Source organism: Papio anubis, chromosome 8 (genome assembly GCF_008728515.1).
Source record: "Papio anubis isolate 15944 chromosome 8, Panubis1.0, whole genome shotgun sequence".
Taxonomy (NCBI): domain Eukaryota; kingdom Metazoa; phylum Chordata; class Mammalia; order Primates; family Cercopithecidae; genus Papio; species Papio anubis.
The window spans coordinates 23,635,124-23,647,553 of record NC_044983.1 but is presented as its reverse complement, the minus strand read 5'-3'; the positions used below and the strand labels follow the sequence as shown (position 1 = coordinate 23,647,553).

At 40.1% G+C, this 12,430-nt stretch overlaps 1 protein-coding gene across 5 annotated transcripts in view; it reads right to left on the bottom strand.

The window, feature by feature from the left end:
- CDCA2 (cell division cycle associated 2) overlaps positions 1 to 12,430 on the bottom strand; it is a 49,833-nt gene that overhangs the window by 36,406 nt on the left and 997 nt on the right. For 4 of the 5 annotated variants that reach the window (XM_009212720.4, XM_009212721.3, XM_009212719.2 and 1 more), the window contains exons 2-7: positions 11,839 to 11,899; positions 11,582 to 11,752; positions 9,942 to 10,111; positions 5,821 to 5,971; positions 3,794 to 3,990; positions 2,302 to 2,386 (exon numbers count right to left, since the gene is read on the bottom strand). In XM_009212720.4, the coding sequence (XP_009210984.2) occupies positions 2,302 to 2,386; positions 3,794 to 3,990; positions 5,821 to 5,971; positions 9,942 to 10,111; positions 11,582 to 11,752; positions 11,839 to 11,899 (835 nt within the window). The remainder of the gene's footprint in view (positions 1 to 2,301; positions 2,387 to 3,793; positions 3,991 to 5,820; positions 5,972 to 9,941; positions 10,112 to 11,581; positions 11,753 to 11,838; positions 11,900 to 12,430) is intronic. The other variant, XM_003902555.4, reaches the window with a different exon arrangement.

Sequence of the window (12,430 nt, the reverse complement as noted above, 5' to 3'; positions counted from 1 at the left end):
GGTGCCACCAAAAAACAACAGAGTTTAAAATACAGAAATCAACACCAGACTCCTTTCATCAAGGCCCCATCTACTATGGTAGATCTATTCTTCTCTGTCTAATTTCCGAGCACAGCTTCATGGCATGCCTAAATAAAATTTTGGCCTGTGTGATTTCAACATTTCACATTGTAGAGTGAGGTGTTTAGTACGATGACAACTGTTAATCACCACACTTCATACAATCTATAATCACTGTCACAGAGAATCTGTCACTCCTACGCAAAGTCCCATAAGAGCAAAGCAAAAAGAATTGTTAAGAAACCATTGGGCCGGGCACAGTGGCTCATGCCTGTAATCCCAGCACTTTGGGAGGCCGAGACGTGGATCATGAGGTCAGCAGTTCAAGACCAGTCTGGCCAAGATGGTGAAACCCCATTTCAACTGAAAACACAAAAAAATTAGCTGGGCATGGTGGCAGGTGCCTGTAATTCTAGCTACTCAGGAGGCTGAAGCAGAGAATTGCTTGAATCCAGGAGGCAGAGGTTGCAGTGAGACGAGATTGCGCCATTGCACTCCAGCCTGGGCAACAGAGCGAGACTCCGTCTCAAAAATAAGAAGAAGAAGAAAAAAAGAAACTGTTGAAGGCAAGAACACTTTATTCTATCGTGGTAACAAAGTCACAACCTTGCCCTGTGCAGGGGGACCATGCAGGCACACATCCACCCATTTATCTTATGATTAAAATTCAAAGTCAGAGTAGATGCTCACTACAAAATTGCTAAAGAAGTTCTTTTTCAGGTTGAAGGAAAATAAGACAGAGAAACTCAGATCTTTAGGAAAAAGTGAAGAACATAAGAAATGTGTATCTGGGTAAATATAAAAGACTATTTTTCCCCTCTTAACCTATTTAAAGCACATATAACTGTTTTGGCTGGGCACAGTGGCTCACGCCTGTAATCCCAGGACTTTAGGAGGCCAAGACAGGTGGATTGCTGAAGGCAAGGAGTTGAAGCCCAGCCTGGCCAATATGGCAAAACCCCATCTCTACTAAAAACATAAAAATTATCTGGGCATGGTGGTGTACACCTGTAATCCCAGCTACTCAGGAGGCTAACACACAAGAATGGCTTGAACCTGGGAGGGGGAGGTTGCAATGAGCCACGATTGCACCACTGCCCTCCAGCCTGGGCAAGAGAGTAAGAAACTGCCTTAAAAAAAAAGAAAAAAAAAGCACATATAACTGTTTAATCCAAAAACAACATCTTGTGGGGCTTATAATGAAATAAATGTGTATCTGTAAAGGATCATAAAAGCCATGGCTGGAAAGGAGAGGAAATTGATCTGCAGAGTTTGTAGTTTCTGTATTTTATGTGATACTGTATAATATCAATTAAACAGACTATGAAAGATTACAGAGCAATAATTAGGAATAGAAAACATATGATAAAATGACAGATGTGAATAAAACCACGTTAAGTAATTACCTGAAGTTAATAGATGAAATATTCCAATTACAATAAATTATCAGAATGGATTAAAAAAACACAAGATCCAATTATATGCCCATAAGAGTTTTACTTTAAAGATTTAAGTAGAAAAAAAAGTCAAGCGGCCGGGCACGGTGGCTCAAGCCTGTAATCCCAGCACTTTGGGAGGCTGAGACAGGCGGATCATGAGGTCAGGAGATCGAGACCATCCTGGCTAACACGGTGAAACCCGTCTCTACTAAAAAATACAAAAAAACTAGCTGGGTGAGGTGGCGGGCGCCTGTAGTCCCAGCTACTCAGGAGGCTGAGGCAGGAGAATGGCGTGAACGCAGGAGGCGGAGCTTGCAGTGAGCTGAGATCCGGCCACTGTACTCCAGCCTGGGCGGCAGAGCGAGACTCCGTCTCAAAAAAAAAAAAAAAGTCAAGCTAAACCCTTGCTAGTAATGTTCACTTCACTCAGTACAAACATACTGATTTTGAGAAAGAATGATTTTTACATTCTGGTAAAACTCTTTTTACATGCTTAAAAACAAATAAAATTATTACAAGTAGGGTTTCTCTAACAAAGAATACTTGTTAATATGTTCATAGGTGCTACCTCTTTATACTAAATTCCATGAGTTTGGAAATACTTCACTAATTCTTATTGAAGGTAGCTTAAAAAAGAGAATATCTCTCATATAAAAAGAATTCGGAAGCATCTCTACTAGGCCATGAGCTCCTAAAAAGTAGGAAGCAATTTCATTTCCCCTAAATTTTAGCAAACAGGTACACTAACCATAAATGTCTATGAATCGGGAAACTGGCCATGTACTAAAAAAAGATTACTTACCATCTGAAGTCTCTGTGAGCTCTGAAAGGGGAAGAGACTCTTCAACTAAAACTCCAGACTGTATTGAACCACATTTAGACGATTTCTTGGGGAAAAATGGAAAGAGTATTACATTTTATTAATTACAGTACTACTAATGTCTTTTTAAAGATTTGAGTAAACATTATGGATTACCTGGAAATCTGATGTTCAATCAGTCACCTTCATTATCTCATAAACTCAAAGTGTACAGGATCTAACAATGAAGTATCCATACTAACTGCATCCTAAACATCTGACAAATCAACTTTTAATTCCCCAGGAAAAGTTTAAAGGACATATTTTTGTTGTTATAGCCTAGAGAGTTGTATTATCTGCAATTGTTTAGAGAAAATTCTCAAAATAAAGTTTATATAATTATCAAATGCTAAATGAAATCAATAACTGGGATATGAAAAACATTAAAGGCTAGGATAGAAAACACAGCCACATTAATTCAGAAATAATATCTGAATCATGATGTATGTTCAAACAATTAATCAAAGTTCTGATAACAAACAATTACTCTTGCTTCTGTTCGGTGGGGATTTCACATCAACCTGAACAGGGTGGAGGGAGCTGAGATTACAGGTGACTGAAATACAAAGGAAACCCACTGGAGCCTGAAGAATTTCTAATAACTATCAAATCTTTGTTCTGCCAGTCCATGTAAAACGAATAGGACGAGCACTGGATCTAAGTGATAGAGAAGGTGCAGAAAGAGTTCCAACTGTAATGGTGTTAGGTGTCTCCTCTCACAAAGGACATGAGGAGCTAGTGTGTCAAACCGGAACTAGGAGCATGAAGCAAGAAAAGCCCGTCAGGAAAGACCAGCTCCCTGTTCACACGTGCACACGGGTCAGCTGATCATCAGTAGTATTACTTTTCTCCTAATATCACCTTTTGATTGTCTTGACAGGGTTTAGGTAGTTGTAAGCCACAAAAATCCCTACAGCTACTTGAAAGAAGTGAGCAGAGCAAAGGAGAAATTGCTGAATGGCACCCTGATTTCCATCAGAAGGAAAGCAGTCAGGGGCAGGCATAAGTGCAAGACTCCCAGGCCTGTGGAGTACACCCCACATAGAATCTCCACCTGATCCACCAACCAGCTCCATTGAAGGCATCTGCTTATACCCTGCTCCCCAGTAGAAAAAATACTGCCTGAGGGCAGGACTGTAACTTCCTCCCTTCTTAGAGTATCACCCTCTAGAATACCTCACACACAGAAGACCCCACGGCTTATTCTCTTTGTAAGGTTAGTAGTCAAAAGTGAGATCGCTATCCAAACTGTCTCTAATAAGTGATAAATACCAACAACCACGAAATTAACAGGTAGGACACACACACACACACACCCCCAGCTACCACAGGGCAGAACAAGGTACTAAAATTGAAAAATGGCACTGACAGCATTAAAACTGCCTATGCAGAAAACCAAAACTTCATTTTCCTATGTGTAAAGTAAGTGAATTACCTCAGAAAGATCTGCAGAAGTTTCAACTGCACATGCTCTGTCTGTATCAATATTGAGTATCTGGAGACCAGTTACTTTTCCTTTAGCATCTGTTAGATTTTCATCAGAGTCTCTCTGATAGGATATTCTCCGACGTTTGGAGGACAACACTGCAGGGAACCCAGACTGCTGGCACAGGTTGAGACCTTCCTTTCTGGCTATAAACACAAAACAAAAGCAAAACAACACAGGCATAAATGCTTTCATATATATAATATATATATTTCTTTCTTTTTTTTTTTTTTTTTTTTTTAGACGGAGTTTCACTCTTGTCACCCAGGCTGGATCAGCTCACTGCAACCTCCACCTCCTGGGTTCAAGTGATTCTCCTGCCTCTGTCTCCTGAGTAGCTGGGATTACAGGCTCACGCCACCATGCCTGGGTAATCTTTGTATATTTAGTACAGACGGGGTTTCACCATGTTGGTCAGGCTGGTCTGAACTCCTGACCTCAGGTGATCCACCCACTTCAGCCTCCCAAAGTGCTGGGATTACAGGCATGAGCCACCATGCCCGGCTATTGTGCATCATAATAATTTTAGTAAAATCTAGTGCTTGAGTCTAAATTATCAATGAAAAGAAAAATCTAGCACACTTTTTTATTCCAAAACAATAAATCTAACTGAAAGGAAAGAAAACATGCCTATTGAAAAGATAAGATATACTAAAATACTTTTGCATGTCTAATATGGTACCTTACGCTTTTTAAATGTATGATGACACCTGTTATTTTAAAAGATGTGGTTATGTTCTAATACTCTGTATGATTTTATGAAACAGACAATCACAATGTGCCTCAGTTTTTTCTAGCTTAAAAAAAAGGAATTGTCTGCAGAATTACAGTGATGTAAATAAATTTTAAGACCCAGGAAAAAACTGAAACAATAAGTGAGTCACAAACTACAAATATAAATTGGTACATCTGAATGGGTCACGCACTCTAGAGACAGATGAGGGGGACTTGTCTTGGGCTAACAGAGCAATCCTCATGGGTGGTGTTGAAATTGCACTTAAAGATGGTTCAAGAATTCAAAACAAACTCATTTGGAACCTTAGCGTGTAAAGTACCAGAGAATGGTTATAATGATTACAGTAAGACCAAGATTTTGTCACATTCTGGTGTCTGAAATGCTTGGTGATTGGAGAAAAAAAAAAACAACCTGAAAAAACAACCAAATAAATTACAATCTAAGAGTTAAAGAACATAGCAGATTATCAGATTGGATATACTTGTGTGTGTGTGTTTTTTTTTGTTTGTTTTTTGTTTTTTTTGAAAGTGAGTCTCACTTCTTTGCCCAGGCTAGAGTGCAATGGCACCATCTGGGATCACCGCAACCTCTGCCTCCCGGGTTCAAGCAATTCTCCTGCCTCAGCCTCCCCAGTAGCCGGGATTACAGGCATGTGCCACCACGCCTGCTTAATTTTTGTATTTTTAGTAGAGACAGGGTTTCACCATGTTGGCCAGGCTGGTCTCGAATTCCTGACCCCAAGTGATCCTCCCTCCTCCGCCTCCCAAAGTGCTGGAATTACAGGCATGAGCCACTGCGCCTGGTTGGATATATTTGTTTTTAACATCAAGGTTGGGTGTTTGGTACTCATATAAAATTTATATGAATTTATTTCATGTATTAAATGCTTGCCAAGCTTAATAATAATCCTGTAAAAATCAAGATTTGTAAACTCAAAATTGCCAAAAGCTCTAAAGTAAAGGTGAAATGAGCTAATTATCTCTGACATTTTAAAACTTAAAATTTAATTGCAACCATGTGGAAATGTAGGATTAGGAATGCCTGATGCCAGATTTTTTTTCCCAAGAGAAACCAGAAATCCATATTTTTGTGTGAAATGCCCCAAATTTTTAATGTTAGTCTCATTTCATAAATATAACTGTGTTCTGAAAAGAATGGTTTCACACTAAATCATTTCAAATCTCAGAAGCTTGTCTTTATAAATACTGAAGTCAAAACTGAACGAATTATCTCTACTCACTCAGGTCTGTCATCTCGGACTCTCTTCCTGTCTCTGAGAATTCTGGACAGTCGGTCATTTTCTCGTTTTCCTTTATGGAGTGAAAAGCTGACTGGAAGGCCGATATTCGCTCTCTTAAAGAGTTAACATTTCGATACAGTGCAGGGCTGCCCTGTGAAAGTACAAAATACATAAGAAGTATTATAATCAATTCATACTTTCTATATTCTAGGCCTACAGCCTTTGAATCCAAAATTAAATACAGTACACATACGCTTTTTGAAGATCAGAGGTAAGGAGTTAGTGTGGCAGAGCTTCTTTACCCTGGAATTACACATTTTCAGTTTGAATAAAGAAGTTTAGCACAAAAATGTTGAGAGGCCAGCCTAAGAGCAGATGGAGGGTGCCAAGAAAACATTGCGCTCTGGGATGGTGCAACAAAAAGGGACAGGAGGAACCTGTTTGCAATTTTTACCAAATGTTGTGCTGGATGTATCCAAAGGAAGCCATCTGCATGGTGCCTGTGTCACAGGTAAGTCTCAGCATACCTACTTCAGTCCAAGCTCTTTCTACTCAGCACCGCTCTACACATGCCCTCCAGCCCAGGGGCCAGAACGAGATACAGAAGTTCCATACATACTCAGATACCACATTTGCCTTGCTTTCTTTTTTGGCTCTTCCCAGTTAATTTTCCTGATTGTATGGGACCTGGAGGATATTTACTTCGTAGGGTTGAAAGCCAGCCATTCTCTTAAAATACAAAGTTAGACGGTATAAGCACAGAAGCTCTATGGAAACCCCGTTAGCAGGGTTCCAGCCAGAGACTGATAAAATGAAATCTATACTAGTAGGGATAGAAGTGCCAGATAAAGGCAAGTAATATAAAAATTGAGAGTTCCGTTTACATAAAAAATAAATTACAAATGAAGTTCTCTCTCTAAATTTTTTTTTATTACTTGCACTACTAACATTTCCACCGACACAAAGTTTGTGGCAATTTTTAAAAATTATACTAATGGGCAAAAAGTGAAGTAAAAATTACCTCCCTTTAAGATATCATACACAGTAGGCCGGGCACGGTGGCTCATGCATGTAATTCCAGCATTTTGGAAGGCCAAGGTGGGAGGATCACTTGAGGTCAGGAGTTCGAGACCAGTCTGGCTAACATGGTGAAACCCCGTCTCTACTAAAAATACCAAAATTAACCAGGCATGGTGGTGCGTGCCTGTAATCCCAGCTATGTGGGAGGCTGAGGTGGAAGAATCACTTGAACCTGGGAGGTAGAGGTTGCAATGAGTCGAGATCACGCCACTGTACTTCAGGCTGGGCAACAGAATAAAACTTGGTCTCAAAAAAATATATATATCATAGGGAGAAAAAGCAGTTCATATTGTGAAGCCAGGTTTGATGGTGATCTGTTCACACATTTGATTCTCTTCCCGGTTAAGTATAAAGCAAATTCTCTATTATATAATAAGAAAATATTTTACACTGAAATATGCTTGATGACATAAACGTTCATGACATAAACAGCAATAATATTCATAAAAGGCTTGTGCTCAACTCATCTAATAGAACAATAGGGAAAAGATGATCTCAAATTCATACAGTTTACTTTGAACATGCTTTTTCTGTACTCATATTTGAACACGGTAGGGGCAGGTTTAATATCCTAGGAACATGCAGCACCTTTGAAATGCTACCTTAAAAAAAATGGTAAGTGTCTCTAGTCAAAATAGTTTTTTCTCTATTTTCTACTGGAGAAGGAGAACAATGTTTACATATAAAGCAAATGAAACATTTAAAATGCACTGCTTTTTTGAGGTTTTTGTCTTAGGAATTGTGTCGGTTAGTCAACAACCTTCCTTCCATGCACCACAAACTGTTCGAGGGGCTTGGGATCTAGGAAAAATTACTTTTTTTTTTTTTTTGAGACAGGGTCTTGCTCTATCAGCCAGGCTGGAGTGCAGTGGCATAATCACAGCTCAATGCAGCCTTGGTGTCTTGGGCTCAAACGATCCTCCAACTTCAGCCTCTCAAATAGCTTGGACTACAGGCATGTGCCACCACACCCAGCTAATTAAAAAATTTTTTTTGTAGAGACGGAGTTTTGTCATATTGCCCAGGCTGGTCTCAAACTCCTGGCTTCAAATGATCCTCCCTCCTTTGCTCCTCAAAGTGCTGGGATTACAGTGTGAGCCACCATATCCGGCCAGGGAAATTACTGTCTAGAGTGAAATTCTGAAAACATATAAATGTAGTTACAGGTACAAGAGGTACTATTGAGAAGAAAAATCAGTAATGTGGCTGAGTCCCTAAAAGTGCTGGTTTAGCTAGAATCAGGACAGACCTCTATCTTTAGTAAAATCTGAGTTGAAGGCAAAACAATGAGAAAGTGGTCTAAGGGAAGTTGTCACAGGAGGGAGGTACTCTCCAAGAACAAGGGCCAAGGCCCCAAGTGGAAACAGAATGGGGCAGAAAGGCCAGCATGCCCTTTGAGTGGAAGGAGATGGGGAGAGACCAGAGTGGGCATACAAAGGCATCAGGAAGGGGTATGGGTTTAATTCAAGGGATCGCAGGAGGCCATGGGAAGATTTTGAGCAGCTGGGTGAATGATTCGGTTTCTACTTTAAATTAGTACCTCTCCTTGACTGCTCTGTGGGATAGCCAATGGATTAGGGAGAATGTGTGAGGCTGCTGCCAGCATGACACACGTACTACATTAAGGTCCTTTTTTTTTTTTAAATCAGAGAAGGAATACACTTTAAATTAATGATACAAAGTCTATGGTAAATACATAAACCAGGAACAGTCATTCATTATCACTATCAAGTATTATGTATTGTAGATAACCTTTTGTAGATAACTGGCAGCAGTGTAGAACTCTTTGCACCAGCATCACCACAAACACGTGAGCAATGCATTGTTTTACAATGTTACGTGAGCCACATCACCAGGCCTTAGAAATTTTTCAGCTCCATTATTATCTTATGAGACCACCATTGTATATTTAGTCCTTCATTGAGCAACATGTCACTATGTAGCACAAGACTGTATCTGACTTTTTAGGGGCATGTATTATTTAAATAAAAATTTGAAAAAATAGTTAAATACACCCCCATCAGCAGGTAAATAAGCTGCTCCTCTCCACAAGGCTGTCCCAAATACATTTTGTCCCTGGAGACTCTTGCCCCTATACATCAACACACAGTAGTCATGAAAAAATTAGAAACTTAGAGATAAGCTCTTAAAAAGGTAATAGTGCCTCACCTCATAGAAAACTAGATCTTAACTAGAAAAAAAAAATTGTGAAATAAAATAGAAAGCTCCTCTAGAAAGCTATTTCTATCCAGGGTCTCACAACTCTTAAAATACCCTTGTTTGGGTTGGGCACTGTGGCACACACCTGTAACCCCAGCACTTTGGTAGCGAGTGCTTAAGGTCAGGAGTTCAAAACAAGCCTGGGCAACACAGTGAGGCCCCATCTCTAAAAAAAAAAATTTTTTAATTAGCCCATTGCTGTGGCACATGCCTATAGTTCCAGCTACTTGGAAAGCTAAAGTGGGAGGATTCCTTAAGCCCAGGAGCTCATTGCTACAGTGAGCTATGATTGTACCACTGCACTCTAGCCTGGGCGACTAAGATCGTCTCTAAAACAAAACAAAGAAAAATTACCCATGGTCAACAGCATCATTTATGCTACCTGCATTGTTTTTTTTTTTTTTTTGAGACAGTCTCACTCTGTCGCCCAGACTGAAATACAGTGGCATAATCTTGGCTCAGTGCAACCTCTGCCTCCCAGGTTCAAGCAATTCTCGTGCCTCAGCCTCCCGAGTAGCTGGAATTACAGGCACCTGCCACCACACCCGGCTAATTTTCGTATTTTTAGTAGAGATGGGGTTTCACCATGTTGGCCAGGCTGGTCTCGAACTCCTGACCTCAAGTTATCTGCCTCCCTCCGCCTCCCAGAGTACTGGGATTATAGGCGTGAGCCACCGCGGCCAGCCGCTAACTGCATGTTCTCTAAAACACAGAGAAAATCTCTCTCCAGGTTTGAAACAGAGCAGATGCACTAGAAGGTGTAAAGACAGCACAAAAGCTTCATAACAGAATTCACAACAGAACTCAGAAGAAAATCATACCTGGGTAGGAGAATCTTGTGCCAAAGGAGATTTCCTAGCATTCTTTATATTTTGCTGCCGAGCGATGAAACGAATCAGATGGTTTGTTTCAGGAGAGCCCCGAGCACCGACTGCAGAACGTCGTCTGGACTTTTTAAGGTAGGATGATGACTTTCCTGTAATGAAACTCTCTTACAAATTGGAACAAAACAAGGCAATCATCAGTAACCACGTCCAATACGCGTGATGTACCAGCCTGAGAGAGAAAACATGATAAACACGTGCTACAGAAAGCTCAGTAGAGAGTTACTGGCAGAGTCGTTCATACACAGTCAGTGGAAGAGGAATCTGTTTTGTCTGCTGACTTAGTCCATGCTTCTAAAACAGTGCCTGGTACATAGAACAGTTATTAAAAGTTGTGGAATAAATACATGAACACGTTTTAAGTTTTCATTTTCGTTTCATATTTCCTACACACAGATGGCTTTTGCTTTTGACTCAGGATTTTTCTTTTTCTAAATAAGTCAGTTTTATCCCCAACAACTGAAAGGTAAGATCTCCACCTAGGTACAGGCAGTCTCAGGTTCTTAATTCTTCAAGATGATTGGTTTCTTTCTGATACCTACCATTGGTACTATCCTGAATTTTGGACATATGCCTAAGCACACAAAATGAATCCGGCTTTTTAAAAGTCTAAGAGTCATGTTCTTGAGAATGCAAGTTAGGGTGGCATGCCACTTGTACCTTGTCTTATGTATTACCTGGTCTAGTGCCCTGTGATGTTCAAGACTTCCATTATCCTCCAACTCTAAAACCTATTCTCTGATCCAATTCCATTCTCATATAGTATTTCCTTCTTTTCCATCTAAGTCAGACTTCACTGGTAAACTTCATTTCTACTGCTTGAAGGACATTAGCTGGAATCAATCTTCTGTTTTTTTTTTTTTTTTTTTTGAGACAGAGTTTCACTCTTGTTGCCCAGGCTGGAGTGCAATGGTGCGATCTCAGCGCACAGTAACCTCCGCCTCCCAGGTTCAAGCGATTCTCCTGCCTCAAACTCCTGAGTAGCTGGGAATACAGGCATGCGCCACCACGCCCGACTAATTTTGTATTTTTAGTAGAGACAAGATTTCTCTATGTTGGTCAGGCTGGTCTTGAACTCTTGACCTCCGGTTATCTGCCTGCCTCGGCCTCCCAAAGTGCTGGGATTACAAGCATGAGCCACTGTGCCCAGCCCTGTTTGTTAAAGGAGGTACATCCTGATCTTTCAGTATTATATTTTCTTAATTGCTCTTAAACTTTCTCTTATTTTTGCCACAAATGAAAACAAAATGTATTATTACTATTCATATCAAACACCCTCCTGCATCCCATGTGACGGGTCAAAAAGTGACTCACACACATTTTTTTCTAGTACTGGCATTAAGCACGACTCTGACTTCAGAACATTATCATGCTGGGTGCCTTGCAATTCTGTGATCCCTGCTATGCTAAATGAGCCATGCACGAGCACAGAAGTCTCCCTGAAGAAGCGAGTGTGCAGAGTAGGCAATTTAGGACCTAAAATAATATGACAGTACATATAAACAAATAAAGCTGAATTACATTAAAGTTATGTTTACACTTGAAAAGCATTACAATAGAATGACAACTTTTCTTACCTGTAGAGTTCCTAACAAAGCTTTCAGGTGTAATTCCCAATTGCTCTACGGTTACTGTGGAAAAGTTCAAAGGTGATTTAAAAGTATCTGGTGTGCAAGGATTAGGAGGTAATTCGGCATGCTTCTGAGGAGTCATAATCTTCCCAGTTCCCAAAATGAAAGACGCATTTCCTGAAACGCACGACATATTGTAGGGGTGAGGACAACTCTCTGTCTAAACCTTCAACTTCACAAGGAGGCAGCAGATCATCACATACCAGCATTATTCATTGCAGACTCCTTGGTTTCAGGGGGCTTGTCTTTTGAATTGGCATCCATCTAAGAGGTGAAGAGAAACAATGAAAAATAACCCCACCAGCAAGATGAATGTGATTCGATCACAAACCTCATTCAAGATTGAATTGTAATACAGTCCATACTGGCATAAAAACACACGTCGCAGGTTCTATTTTTTATTTTAATTTCTGTTGGTATACAGTAGATGTATATATTTATGGGGTACGTGAAATATTTTGATACAGGCATGCAAGTCGTAATAATCAAATCAAAGTAAATGAGGTAGCCATCATCTCAAATATTTATCCTTTTTGTTAAAAACAATCCAATTACACTTTGTTATTTTTAAATGCACAATTAAATTATGGACCGTCACCCTGTTGTGCTAGCAAATACTAGATCTTATTCATTCTATGTTTTTGTACCTGTTAACCAACTCCACTTCCCTCCCACTCAGCCCCAATACCCTTCCCAGCCTGTGCTAACCATTCTTCTACTCAAAGCGCGTACTTTTAAGGCCAAATTAAACAGAAAGAAATGGAGGAAACTGCTGTTCAGGCACCAAAGCAGACC